This window comes from Synchiropus splendidus, chromosome 13 (assembly GCF_027744825.2).
Source record: "Synchiropus splendidus isolate RoL2022-P1 chromosome 13, RoL_Sspl_1.0, whole genome shotgun sequence".
NCBI classification, from domain to species: Eukaryota; Metazoa; Chordata; class Actinopteri; order Syngnathiformes; family Callionymidae; genus Synchiropus; species Synchiropus splendidus.
This window is the reverse complement of record NC_071346.1, coordinates 10,497,682-10,511,749: the sequence shown is the minus strand read 5'-3', so window position 1 is coordinate 10,511,749 and position 14,068 is coordinate 10,497,682. Positions and strand designations below refer to the sequence as shown.

At 42.7% G+C, this 14,068-nt stretch overlaps 1 protein-coding gene across 1 annotated transcript; it reads right to left on the bottom strand.

The window, feature by feature from the left end:
• Positions 1-309: 309 nt before the first annotated feature.
• Positions 310-14,068, bottom strand: sgip1b (SH3GL interacting endocytic adaptor 1b). Its single transcript, XM_053883961.1, has 23 exons — positions 13,655-14,068; positions 11,068-11,131; positions 10,732-10,777; positions 10,516-10,572; positions 10,279-10,336; positions 9,268-9,443; positions 9,168-9,179; positions 8,777-8,788; positions 7,831-7,855; positions 7,689-7,752; positions 7,567-7,634; positions 7,416-7,490; positions 7,289-7,354; positions 6,458-7,219; positions 4,563-4,684; positions 4,316-4,466; positions 3,873-3,984; positions 2,623-2,778; positions 2,321-2,453; positions 2,047-2,252; positions 1,921-1,985; positions 1,632-1,796; positions 310-1,555 (listed from the first exon to the last, which is right to left on the bottom strand). Exons 1-23 carry the CDS (start codon positions 13,662-13,664, stop codon positions 1,533-1,535), a joined length of 2,628 nt encoding a protein of 875 aa, XP_053739936.1. The 5' UTR covers positions 13,665-14,068; the 3' UTR covers positions 310-1,532.

The following is a 14,068-nucleotide window of genomic DNA, read 5'->3' as shown; positions in this document are numbered from 1 at the left end:
TGTTTGCATATATTGTGTCAAATGCAGTGACAGAAAAACAGTCAAAAAATCCTGAACAAATAATAAGGCATTAAATAATCTAGATAAATACATAATGACCACCTTTAATGTCCCATTAAACATAAAGAGGCCTTAACTGAGAGATAAATACATTAAAACGTATGCAATACGGTATACTCCGATGACTTCTGTTTGGTGTTGGAGTGGAAAACAGGAGAATGTCAATGAACACCAAGAGCAGTTTTACAGATTATTCATGAAAACATGCCAAATGTAAAGACGGTGAACATTAGCTTAACGTTGTTCAGGTGCATGTGAAGGCAAAAAAAAAAAAAAAAAAGTCTCCTCTGGTTATAGAATTATACATTGTGATCTTTTACAACAGCGGAAGTGAAGTTGCATTGGATTCTGCACAATATGAAATCATCAGTTAACAGCAACACCTGTTTTTGTACGGTCAACTCACATGTAAAACAACAGATGCAGAGAAGTGGCGCAACCCAATGAGTGCTGACATCAACAGAGACAACCACGGACACATCCATATTCCCAGAGAAATATTAAAACATATCTTTGTATCTACACTATTTACAACTTTGTTTATATATTGCTGTTATAAAACAAGAAACATTTATTCAGCATGACGGAAAGGAAGAGAAATGAAAACATGAATAAATAGGCGACCCCCACAGCCCGTGTCAAACAGTCGCATCACCACCACATGGCACTCGTGTCTGGCATCTTAAGGCCCTTTTTTATTTCATACCACAACAGAGCAAACATCCTAAACTGTTCTGATAAAAGTAGCAGCTTTAGACAAATTGCTTATTGACTGAGAAGCCTGGTCAAAATAGTATTGATGCCAATATATTTGAACCTAATGATGTGGCTTATTTTAAATTGTGTTTTCATGACCTTATAACCTGATTTGTCAGCACATGAATACATCTTTATATAGGTAAGAATTCCCAAACTTTCCCACGTTTTTTTAAAAACCAATCTATAAACATAAAACTAGCAGCTCTTTTCATAGTTCCTTTACATCTACCTGCAGAAGGGAGCAGTCCAGAGAAGCCGTGAATGATTCTCCAGGTACTAAAGCAACAGTTTGGCACAAAGAAGGGGAGCTGAAGAATACACAAAAAAATGCTTCATCTAGTGTCAGTCATTCTGCCTCCACCCGACATTGACCCTTACATTCCTTAGTGCCTACTCCAGCCTGCCGCGTCTTTCCGAAAACAGATCTGATTTGGTTTTTTGGTCAATAAAAATAAGACAACCAATGAGGTCTATAGTTTCACTTCCCTTCAGTCCATCAATAACAAGAGGATTTACAAGTCACTAAAATAAGGCTTTGTCACGTTTTAAGTCAGCAAAATATTTCCTAAACAATCGGCCATGAATGTGCAACACAAGTGAGTGTTCAACGGGCAAAACATGGTGGTAAATATGGGAGTCACGTGGCCACGGACGGCTGCAGAAGACAAGCCTGGATCCAGAATCTTCACAGTCAAAGCCTTTGTTCCTCTTGGTTAGTTATCTGCCAAGTATCTCCCTGTCAACAGGAAAGCATTGCCTCTTTAGTGGATGATACACGATTATCCGCCTCAAGATGGTGCACTAAAACCCACCCGCAGCAAATCTCTTCTTCACCAGAGAGAGCCGATAACCGGTCCCGACCAGCTGGATGTCGCAGCCAGACAGTGTGCTTCCTTCACTGGTGAAGTGGACCGCCAGCTGGGAGGGTTTACATAGACCTTCTGTCATTTGGAAGCGACCCAAAAGAGCCCCCACTCCTGCAAGACACAGGCGTTAGGGATGTAGCGCTCGCGATCACTGCCATCTTGCGGTGAAGATGCAAACTACAATCGAATGAGCTCTATTTTGAAATGATATATTTTTTAAACTGCTGGTTCTTGCCTCCGTTCTCTGATCTCGGGGACAGACTGGAAATCTTCCACTGTATGGTCTGTTGCTCAGGATTCCTTAGAAGAGATACTCGTGTCACAGAGTGAAGAACATGGAATCTGAGTGGGCAGTTCTCACCAAGTAGCTGGCGGGATCATGGCCTGAGGCTTGGCCAGACCTCCCTCCACCGGCACCAGGAACTGGATGTTGTGCAGCGGCGTGGGGACCAGCATGGCCTCTGTGTTGTACTTGTAGTCTATTCTGAGATCTGTGTTGTTGTTGCTATCCCCTCGCCAACTGAGCGCCAGGTTCAAAGGAGTCGACTGGATCCCATCAGCTCTCACCTGAGACACAGAAAGCTCAGTCAGATGCAACGGCAGGATGATCTGCTTATAGATGTAGGTTTTGATACCTGATACTTGATCATATCAACGTTGTAGTATGTTGCTTGTGGCTTCTGTTCTGCAACCTTTTTCAAATGGCTCATCAAGTTTGGCATATTCACCCAGAACTCCTTGGTGTCGACACCATCCACAGAAGCATCACTGGAAGAATGAACACTGTTTGCTATTCACAGTTGTCTCCAGGGGCCGCGTTGCTATGTAGCCATAATGCAGTTCAATCGCTTCACGCTAACACCTGCTGCTTCCTATGATCCGTATGTCGTGCAAATTTGTCCTCTTGTCTTATATTGTTATGTCAGAGTTTGCTCACCAGCAGAGCAGCTGTGGGTTTGGGAGAACCTGGTACAGTTGGTTGTAGTTGCTGATGCTGAAGGTGAGCACTGGTTGAGTTGGGTGGCTGGCGAAATGTCTGGTGATTCCCGCTGGGAAGGACAGGACCATCTCCCCCGTGATCTTCACCACACATCTGAGGAAGAGCAGGACACCGTCATGAGTTTAGACAGCCACAGCTACATGAAAATACAGCGCAGTATAGATCCATTTTAAGTGGCAATAAAGTCGTGATATGTCAATTTCATAATACCCTAAATGAAATATTAGATGAGGCAAAAGTAAGCGTCATAAATTTATAATAAATAGAGAGCAAAAATAAAGTATAGAAACGTATACACTTTGACGTCAGATTTAATCTTAGTTTTGCTTAAATCTAGCTTTTTATAAGTATTTATCAATTGAGTTTTTATCAGTTTTAGTGATGAACTTCTTAGTCTAATCCAGTTTTAGTCTGAATCATCCATGACTATTTTGGCCTAGGTTTAGACAACAAAAACTGAGTAGGTGAAATACATAGAAACTAAAATACAGACTATTATTAGTCACCAGAATAAATATCTGACAATTTAAAAGTACCAGGAAGTGCAGATATTTTTGATCCAAAAAACATGTTTAATTTAGGCATTTTCTTGAAACATAGTATATAATAAGTCAGCAAAATAAATATTAAACATAACAAATACAATATTTCATACATTGTACATGACAGAGCCCCCTAAAAAAAACTAAATATTGTATTTTGAATGTTGTCAGGGATAATTATTTCAGCATAATTTGACATATTTTCCAGATAAACATGCACATTTTATCAATTGTAAGTCCTTTGCTCTTTGTTGTGGTCATGTCAAACTGAAATAAACATACGCACAAATGACGCTCGAAGTCCTTTAATAACAAAGTAATTTGGTATTGTTTAAGTCTATTTTAAGTTTATTTTACTAACCACATTTGCTCGTCAACATTACTGAATATAGGTAAGAATTCCCAAACTTTCCCATGTTTTTTTTTTTAATTTATAAACATAAAACTAGCAGCTCTACTCTTCCGCATCCATCCAACTGTGCTGATATAACACAGACCCGTGTAGAGTAGGAGGCGACATTAGTGGCATTAAATAAGCTGCAGTGATGTGGCAGTGCTCCTGGACAAAGGCGTCGTGATCGTAGCTCAGCAGGAAATGTTGGTGCGAGATACATGAGCTCAGTCAGTTAGGGTAATGAGGCTTACTTGCTGGGGTCAGCCCCTTTGAAGTAGGCATTGACTGTCTCTGTGAAGGCAGCAGCTACTGGCAGAGTATCTTGGGGTCCCATGGTGAGAGGGCTGGGGCCTCTGGAGCATCCTAAATCAAACACAAACTCAACTAACTGGAATTTAAGAGCAAGGGGAGGGGGCATGGAAGTGAATTGTCACAGGAGACAGGATGGGGTAGGCCACCACAGAAACCAAAGCAGGGACAGGGCTGCAGTGAATCCATGCATTGTTGGATTCTTTCTCCACTCACCCTCGAAAGCTAAATAAAACCTGCCGTGGTCAAACCAAACCAAAGGCTGTGAGGCCTCTGAGGGTGCAGAAACATTAGGAGGAGACGATGGAGAGGCACAGAACAGTGAGACACAAACTGATGAATCAGAGATGAGACATGAGACAGACAGGTGAGTGCTGGCTCGTACCTGTGTTGGACAAGTTCAGTTCCCTCCCGAGGGTCGGAGTGGACGCCGCACTCTGTGAGGTAAAGGAGGAAATGGAGGAGGAGCTTTCTGCCCTGGCTAGAGGGGCGAAAGGTGGAGGGCTAGCAGACACCGGAGGGCTGAAGGGTCGAGACTGGAAACACATCAGCAGCATCATCAGTCATTTCTCAGTCTGGGCAGTAATTCGATAGCTTAATAAATGACGCCCTCGGGAGGACAGATTCTGTACCAGGTCCGTGATTGGTTTTCCAGGGGGCAGCTTTGGTCGTGATGAAGGTCGCGGGGGAGGAGGAGGAGGGACTGGGCTTCCTCGAGACTGTGGCGTGACAGAGCGAGCCGGAGACGTCGGGCCTGCAGCAAAGACCAGGCGACCACAGTGAGCTGGATTCCAGCTCCAGCACGTGACACTGAATGCATCACTAGACTCAAGGCCAACTCCTGCATGTGACCCAAACTGAACCACTGTCTGACAAGGTCGGGAAAGACGTTCAATATCCATGTGCTAGGCCTCATTATTTCTGACACAAGACAGTTTCAAATGAAGGTCAGTCAATGTTGAAAAGTTAAAATAACATAGAAAAAACAGACTCAGTTTTGGGATGCCGCAATGTGTAGAAGTAAATAAGCAAGTAGAGAATATACTGAAACCACAGAAATTTTGACGGCAGAATTCCATAACTCCTAGTTACTGTATGCCATTATTATTGTATTTTCTTGTTATAAGTACTATTCTGTATAAATGTGCTAAGCAATACTCATTTATTTTCATTTTTTTGTTTTATGCAGGTAGGAACAGGGGCATTGTTAAAAGAAATGACACACTTATTCTTGTTACCAAGTGTCTAACAGATTGACTGGTAAACTCAGAGCACTTGCTACAGCTGAACAGCCTGTCCTTCCCTCACTCATGAGCAGGACCCTGTGATACTGTGAACTCTCTGAACTAGTCATGTGTAGATGAGCTATCATGAAACACTATCGCAGCGTCCCACTTTTCAGAGGTTTAGAAATGCTGTGACATTTCATTGAATTAGTAGTTCAAGTCCAAACATTTCACAGAAGACAGTGCCATCTGGTGGCCTCTGAAAATCATTACATCGTTTCATGAAACCTCATCAACCCACTATGCACTTAATACACTTGCCAGCAGGATTTGTTTTAAAAAAGACTCGAAGAAAACAACTAGTGCGAAGGTTATTTCAGAGAGACGTTTGTACCGCACCACAAATCCTTCTTCACTGGAGCCAGTTTGAGAAACCAGTGAGAAGAAGAAGGCATGGCTCCTTCCTTGGTTAGTAATAAAGTGAGAGAAATCTCTTTTAAAATTCTTCATAGAATCTATTCTAGCAAAGAATTAATTAAGAAAAGATTTCAGAAAGATATTGACACCACTTGTCATTTTTGTAAATCCTCCACTTGATCCACTTTACATCTCTTTTGGCTGTGCCCTGTTGTGAACATTTTCTTGCAGGAGGTCTGTGACTTCATTAATAATATTTTAATAACACATTTTGAATTATTTTGGAAGAATGTCATTTTTTGTTTGTATGAAGAGCACTTATGTCCATCTTATTATATTATTAATTTCATTATAATCTCAGCAAACTTCCACACCCATAAATCCAAACCTGCTCAGAGATCTCCCTCCTCAGTTGCTTTCTACATTGAAACGCAACAACATTTCAATTCAACTAAACATTCCACCAAACAAAAAGCACAAAAATTAATAATTGCTTGCTCTCGATTTAAAATCTTCATTTGAATCATTTCGTATATTTATTTATTACTTTTATGAATGAATTTATTTATATTTTTGGGTGTGTAATTTCCTTTATATATGTATTTTTTGTTGTTGTCATTTTCACTTGTACGTTTCTTGTGTCATCCATCCATCTATGCATGTGCCGTGATTTGACATTGTGATGGGCTTGTTCATGACTGTATCTAACATTTTTGCCCCAAAAAAAATCCACCCCAACACTCATCATGCCCAGCTTACATCTAGAATTTTGTCTGCATCAAGCTTTCAGTTGACTAAGCTTGCGCCTTAGAAGCAAAGATGATCGATCAGAATTCTGGTGTTGTTGTGGAAGAGTGGTAGAAAAAACTGACGGTTGCACTCACCACTGCCGGAGTGAGGTCCAGGGGAAGACATGATAGACCTGTAGGTGGTTGGAGGGAGTGGAGGTGGTGTACCCCTAAAGCTGTGTGTCCGCTCTCGGGGTGATCCGGTGAAGTCTAGGAAGTCATCTTTCAGGTATGCACCGTCCGGAGTCCTCTTCCCACCAGTGCCCCCAGTAACCAGTGGAGAAGTGATTCCTACCCGAGACGACTTCCGCTCAGCAGGCAGGGGAGGCACAGGGCTTATGGGAGCAGGGGACAAAGAGAACTCTGCGAACTGAAGCACCTCCTCGTCTATCGCCTCCTCATCCAGGCAGATCGGAGGTGAATCAGAGGAGGAGAAATCCGGGGGGAGAGGAGGTGCTGGTTCATCAGGAGGAGGTGGTCCGAGCATCATGGAGATGGGTGAGTCTGGTGGTGAGAAAGGAGGAGGAGACCCTGGGGAGAAGGGCGGAGGTGACGGTGGAGGCTCATTCGGTGGGGGTCCAGGTGAAAGGCAGGGGGAGGAAGGCGTGGAGGACGGCGTGTCTGGAGCAGGAGAGTCTGGAGGAGGCGGGGGAGCGGGTTCGTCCGGTGGAGGAGGTCGATCGTTCGTAAAGGTGACCCATCTTGGAGAGAGCGTGTCCTCGTAGGTGCGCGGGCTGTCTCCAGGGCCGAACACGTCGTCCAGATCGGGGGCCGGGGAGCCTCGGTAGGAGGCGGGGGACAGGACGTTCAAGTAAATGGGGGCGGAACTGCGAGTGGCTCTTCCATTTGGTAGATTGACTGTGAAGAAAAGTGACGTTTATGTTTCACGACATTTTTAGTCCAACGCGCCGATGAGAGTTAAGTTACCAGCACAGTCTGAGGGATAACAATAACTTCTGGATGGAATGTTTTTCGGAGGAAGCGGCGGAGGAGCTGAAAGAAGGGAAGCTTTTGTAATTCAAACGTTCCATCATTCAAGTTTCATGTCGCTCACCTCCGGTCGGGAAACTTCTACTCAGCGGAGAGTCAGATCTTGTCCCAGACTCGCCCCAGACATCCGATGGGACAACTTGAATTAAAAAAAAAAAAGTTTAAGAACTCATCCGATAAGTGCAGTAGGAGGTGATATCATGCTGTGGCCCTACCATCATATCTGGCATATTTGGTCTCCGGCTGTCTGAAAAAGGCTGCTATGTTCTGTGGCAGCCTTTCACTATATAAAAAAAGAGTTAGATGGCATTGAAATGAAACTGAGTCGATTACCCACCTTGCAGTTTCAGGTGCAGGACTAGGCGTGGCGGTGGATCGCCGAGGTCGAGCGATCTCCTCGCCTAAAAAAAGCCAGAAAAACAAATGAGTTTTTAAGCCACGGAGAAGGTCAAAGCAGTGATGATCAGCTGCGCACTTACATGACAAGTTCCTTTTAATCTGACCCTGAAATGGAATATAAACACAAGAAACACTGAGACAGGAAATGACAGCGCCTCAAAATATTTCATGATAATATAATAATAATATGATCTGGAATCAATATGGAGTCAGACATATACATTTAGACCACAACTGTAGGCTGCAAAGATCCATCTTCCATCGATCTTAACATGCTAGAGTTGGCGAATACTTAAGCTACTTAAGGTGTATTAACACACCAGTCACTAAGTATGTGGAGTTACTGTTAAGAGACTCAGCAGTTTCATTACAAATTATTATTCAGGTAGATTGGTGCATCATAGCCTGCATTGTGTGGATGATGTGTGACAGTAAAGTGTGCACAATAGTAAGACTGACATAAATAAAAAGCTGATTTCTGTAGAGAAAAACTTAAAGGACAAAATCTTGATTATATTGAGAATATACCTAAATAATAGCTTCATGTACTGTCAACTACTTTGTCACTATACTGGCCTCTACACGACACTGTATTAGTAGTATTTATTCATTTATTTTTGGTTATTACTGTGTGCATAGATTTGCTATTTTTATGTGTATTGTTATGTTTAAAAGCAGCCTTTTTAAGAACTAATTTTTGTTTTTTTGTTTTTCTATAATTTTCTATAATAATTTTAACTATTATTATAATATTATTTTATATACTGTCGTATAGATTACTGCATTTACATTGAAAATTTCCTTTATTATAAACGTCCAATTAATAATAACATTAATAATGAATTTTTTGTCAGGCATTATTGCCCCTCATTTAGATTAACATTTTTTCTTGCTAGTATTTAGTTCATATTACTCACATATTTATTGATACAGAGAGAAATGATAGAAATGACAGTAAGTAAACATGGTGTGCTGATTCCCAGTGTCTTCCGTGAAACACCCAGCAGACGGAGAGGAGAAACTCACCGGGCTGCGTCTCTGAGACCAGCAAAAGGGAAGAGAGAACAGACCTGGGTCAGAGAGTGAGTGACAAATCAGTCAAATGGACACCAACTAATACTGCACACACCGTGCACTTTACTTTCACTGCAAAGCAATAATGCAGCATGAGACACTGACAAGGTTTGGAAGCCATGAGTGCCGCCAGTGGCGGCTGCTGCTCATGTATCAAATCGAATGATTTGCAGCAGTGTGTGTTAGTTTCATGTGCATTATGTGACTTCAGAGCTTTGGTGGACAGAAGTAAAGTTGTTGCCTCACACACGAAGAGACTGCTAGAGGGGCTTCAGGTGGAACATGCAGGCTGTATTGAGCACATCAGAACTCATGCTGGTGACATGGTCCTGCACATACTCACCGGACTCCTCCTCTACATGAAGACAACACATGGGGAAGAGGAAAAAGTCAGTCAGTTTGTGAATCCACTTGGTGAATTGTTGAGGAGGACCAGCACCTACCAGAGACGGAGAGAGAGCCAAACCTCCGACAGAGGCTTTCAACTCGTCCATGGATGGAGGGACACACCGTGATGTGTCCGACACCAGGGGTTTGATTTTGATTTTGAATTTTTTCCGGCTCTCCTCGTCTTCCTCCGAATCGCTGGAGGAGAAGAAGTGTTTCCCTTTGGAAGGCGGTGACACTGGTCAAGGAATAACCAAACACACATTTGACTCTATTGTCAGGAGAGTAAGAAATATGTTGCATTTAGTTGTTGGAAGTGTTATTGTGCTCTTGTTTATTGTTTGAACTTGTTTGACTGGAGTTAAAGGTTTTCAGTGGTGGTGCTGAGGTTTCTGTTGGTGGTGTTGAGTTGAAGTTGTGTGTCAAGGTGTTGAAGTATAAGTTCGAGATGTTGAAACAGAGGATGTTGGTCAAAGTGAGCAAGTGGAGGTTGTTGATGTTGCTGGTCAAGGTGTTGAAGTTCATGAATACATGAAGTCGAAGTAGAAGAGTAGAAGAGGACGATGTCCGAGTGTTGAAGTTGTTGATATTAGAGTAGAAATTGCTTCAAGTTGAAGCTGTTAATGCAGTAGAAGTTGTGTGCTTCATGTGTTCAAGTAGACGTTGATGTTGCAGTGAAAGTTGTTGAAGAAGCTGTTGAAACAGACTGTTGTAGTAGATGTTGTTGGGTGTACAAACAGATACATGCATCAATTTTATTAGAACTTAGCTCTAGCTAGTAGCATATTTAGTGTCAGCTATTTGGCATCTGTTGAACCAGCAACCTTGTATTGTAGTTGTAGAAGTTGTAAAAGGAGCAGTTGTTGTTGAATAATATTTGTTCAGATGACACAACAAAATAAAACACAGTGACTGAATATTTTATGCTATAAGACAGACAGGGTCCCTGAGCTATGAGAGTGAGGTGCTATTGATTCCCGCTGTTTAATGCAGCACAGGTCAATTGTTTTGCTTGGCCCGAGTCCCAGGTCTGCAGCTCCACCTTCTAATCTTTACAAAAAGGATATTATCACCCTCATCACCGGGACGCAGGCTGAAACCTTCCTCGTCCACATCAGGAGACGCCTGGGACAGAAAGGGGGCACCTGAGGTTAATCGGGCTCAGAGGAAGCAATAATTCACAGAGGAGCGTGAGTAAATGATTCCAACAAAGTTTTCTGAAACACTTCACGTCCCGGCGGAGTTCGGAAAGGATGCAGCTCAACCTCGAGAAAAGCAAAGAGAACTAAGGAGTGGACACTCACATATCTGTCCCAGTCAATTTCCCCATAGAAGCCATTTGGAGCACCATTGGTCTTTTTCTAATAGGAACAGGAAAATGATTCAGGTATTATGAGGGAACACAAGAAAACTTGACTGGCTTATTTGGTATAAAGCACTATTATATTAAAACATTTGTACAACGAACAGTTTCGTGACAAAATCTGTCGTGAAACACTGTTTTTTCTGAGTGAACTTACGCTTCCTTTCTTGCCACTGCCGCTCCCTTCTTTGTCAGGTGAGCTCCTGTTGGCAAAAGAGCACAGTAGCATGCATTCAGATACTATTTTTGTACTGTTTATCTCTATATTCTTCTTCAATCTGTGCTATTTTTGGAGATTGTTTTTGGCTGAAGCAGGACATGCATATTTTACACACTAGAGCTTCCAGTGAGATTTAAAGTCTCACAGCATCTCTTTGCCAAAACATCCTCACCTTCATGATGAGAGACATCAATGTGCAATTCATACTTAAATAACTGCAAATATGATAATAAAAGCAAATCATGCAGATGGTAAAAAGGCATGTGCACTCACGTGGTGTCTGTCTCCTTGTCTTTCTTTCGTAAGCCCAGGGCTTTCCTGGTGCGTTTTTTCAGTCCTAAGAAACAGGTGGAAAATGACAAAAAAGAGGAAATAAATCAAGTCTTGTTTTCTGATTTTTTTTATGACAGCTCTCCTGAGCGTGAGAGCCAGTCATTTGTTATAGACATGTGTGGATGCCTGCTGTAGGAATTAGTGAGCTGAGCCAAAGGACAAATCTCTCAATTTATCAGTCCATCCAAGTTGCAAGTGAAAAACTTATGTGACTTTTTTTCTTGTCTGGACTCTCCCTTCTTATAGTTGGGTCATCTGCTAGAGGTTTTTGTAAAGATCCTACACGATGTACAAGAGCTTTCACTACAACCTGAGAGCCACTTACCGTACTCAAAACATAGACTATATTTCATCTGTCCTCCCTCGACCTCTCTCTCTCAGTTTACTTGATCATAAAAGCCGTACTAAACTGTTTGATTGCTTAATATCGATTTTATCGATTTCAATCTGCTGTTACGGTACAAAACTACCCACAAAGCTCTTCATTCTTCCTTTTATAATATTCAGTCAAAACTATAAATGATAAGTAACTGCTTGAGTCTGTATCTTGGTTTGTGCACACAGGAAGTGCAGTATCACTGAGGAGTTTATATAAACACCTGGATCGATTCTGTCATCTGCAGAGAGCTGCTACATATAGCGGGATGCCTTGGACTCAATCTCTTTAAGTGTCCCCCTCCCTGACTCCACAGATGTGATGGGGAACACTGAGCTGATCAATGTGTTCACTTCATTAGAAGGAGTCATAGGGAGAGCAGGGAGGGATCTACTACAGCGGCCTGTCAGCCTAACTGGACTCCTGCAGCTCTAGCAGAACCACTAGAAGACAGAGAAGTACATCTAAACACAGTCGACCTCTACGGTTTTGGGCCACCAAAATGGGGTCTTCCCATCTAGATAATAAGAGACGGACGGATAGAAATGATGGTCTGGGAAATACATCAACTTTTAGGCACAGTGTTTAGTTTTAGGTTGCTGTCTGTGAAGCAGTTTAAGGGGGGAATAATATAACAATCACTTCAAAAGATGGCTTGTTTAAATACAAATTCTCATGACAATAAACCATGGCAGCAGTGAGGTCGGCATTTGGCATTCATCAATGATAAGAATGAAAATAAATTCTAACATCAAGTTGATCTCCGGAGTTACTGCCGTCAGCTAAAGTGAAGTCTGTGTGCAGAGGAACAGCTACTAAAACAGCCCTCCAGAGGACTGAAGGACACGTCCTGGCACGTGATGAATGAGAGGATGTGGCGCTCCTTAGTGAAGATCAGTCATGAATTATCACAGTAAAGATGGCTCTGCTGGTATATATATATGTATGATATGAATATATCAATGCATGACTCATGGGTATAAGACATCTAACTGACCACTCACTCAGCATAACTCATCTGGATATGAGGAGAGACAAGCAACAAGTCCTTATAGGTGTATAATATACAAAAATATTTTTTAAAAACTACTCAATATGACAAGTATACACTCTTTAATTTATGTAATTCAATTAGGGATCATTGTTACAGATTTAAAAATGTTTTTTTTAAGTAAACATACTTCATATATTGATAGTACCACACTACAATATCAACAAATGTATCTGGACTTCCCTTCTATGACTGTTATAAACTCTCAGAAAAGGGTAAATATTCAATGGCATTCAGACACACTGTTTTGTAGACATCACTATGAAAGTCGAAAAAGTGGTCACGATTAAGTAGCGGTGCTATACTTCTTTTAGATAGAAGTTAGCAGGCACTTTCTCAAAAGGGTTTTCAACATTGCTGAGATTTATCTACCGTCTATGACATCAAAAGGCCTTCAAGAGTCTGGTTGTGCTCAAGGTTTCTGCCATTTCTGCAGCTCTGAATCCGCCCTGTATAGAATGCTAATTCAGTATTTCCTAGCTGACCACCTGGACAATTCATGTCAAAAGCAATTCTCACAATCATCATTCAAGCATCACTGAACTGTGCAAAGGGCCTCATCTTTTTTTTTTCATTCCCACCAAATCTAGCTGTCATGGCACCGAAGATGACAGAGGCAGAGGCGGACAATAGACGGCAAATTGTCCACTTGAGCGTGGCTAATGAGCGGGAGACGCATGTGGCACGTGAAGGGACTGTGGATTTCCTCAAGATCAAGAGTACTGTACAATATCGCGGCAGGTTGTCTTCGGGCTCTTTGCTAAGAATAGCTGCCTTTCAGTGGCATGCTCTCTTCCAAGCAGAGGGCAAGGCATCTGACACGTAGAGTTGCATCTCTGGGCTCAGTCATAACGTTTGACTGGGCGCTAGCTTTATGATGAATATACCTGCTTAACAGATGCAGGTGACCAACAATGTGTATAGGAAGCAGGGGCAGAAGCACATACACTCACAGAAGCCATTTCTCAAAAGAGGCACAAAGCTGGCTGGTAGACATCACTGGATTCAGAACGGCCCAGCAGGACGCAGGAGGGCAAAGGCAGGATGCAGGGCAGGAATCATGGGAAATCTGAGAGGAGCAGCGCAGCACTGATGATTACCTTGCATCATGGTTCCAGATTTTCATCCTACGAAGATGTACAGCCAAGGAGGGAAGGAGATCCGACTGGTCAAAGGATGCCGAGGCAGGGCATAGCTAATTCTGCTCCCCAGCCGAGCACGATGTTCATTCCCTCCCCCCCCCCAAGGGCCCAACTCCCAGACACAGGGAGGTCGGGTGCGGGGGGGATGCAGCAGGACTGGAGGACACAGGAAGGAGAGGCAGTGGGGATAAACAGCAAATGCTCGGACGGGCCGGGGCGCCTCTCAGTGCTTGTTAAATCCCAGACAGCCCAGCAGCCGCAGCAGCAACACACGCCATCTGAGTAGGGTGATGTTGGGAAAGGCAAAGGAGGAAAAAAAAATCAGTGAGAGAGGGAGAATGAGAGAGGCAAAGGAAGACTGGGAGAGAGGGG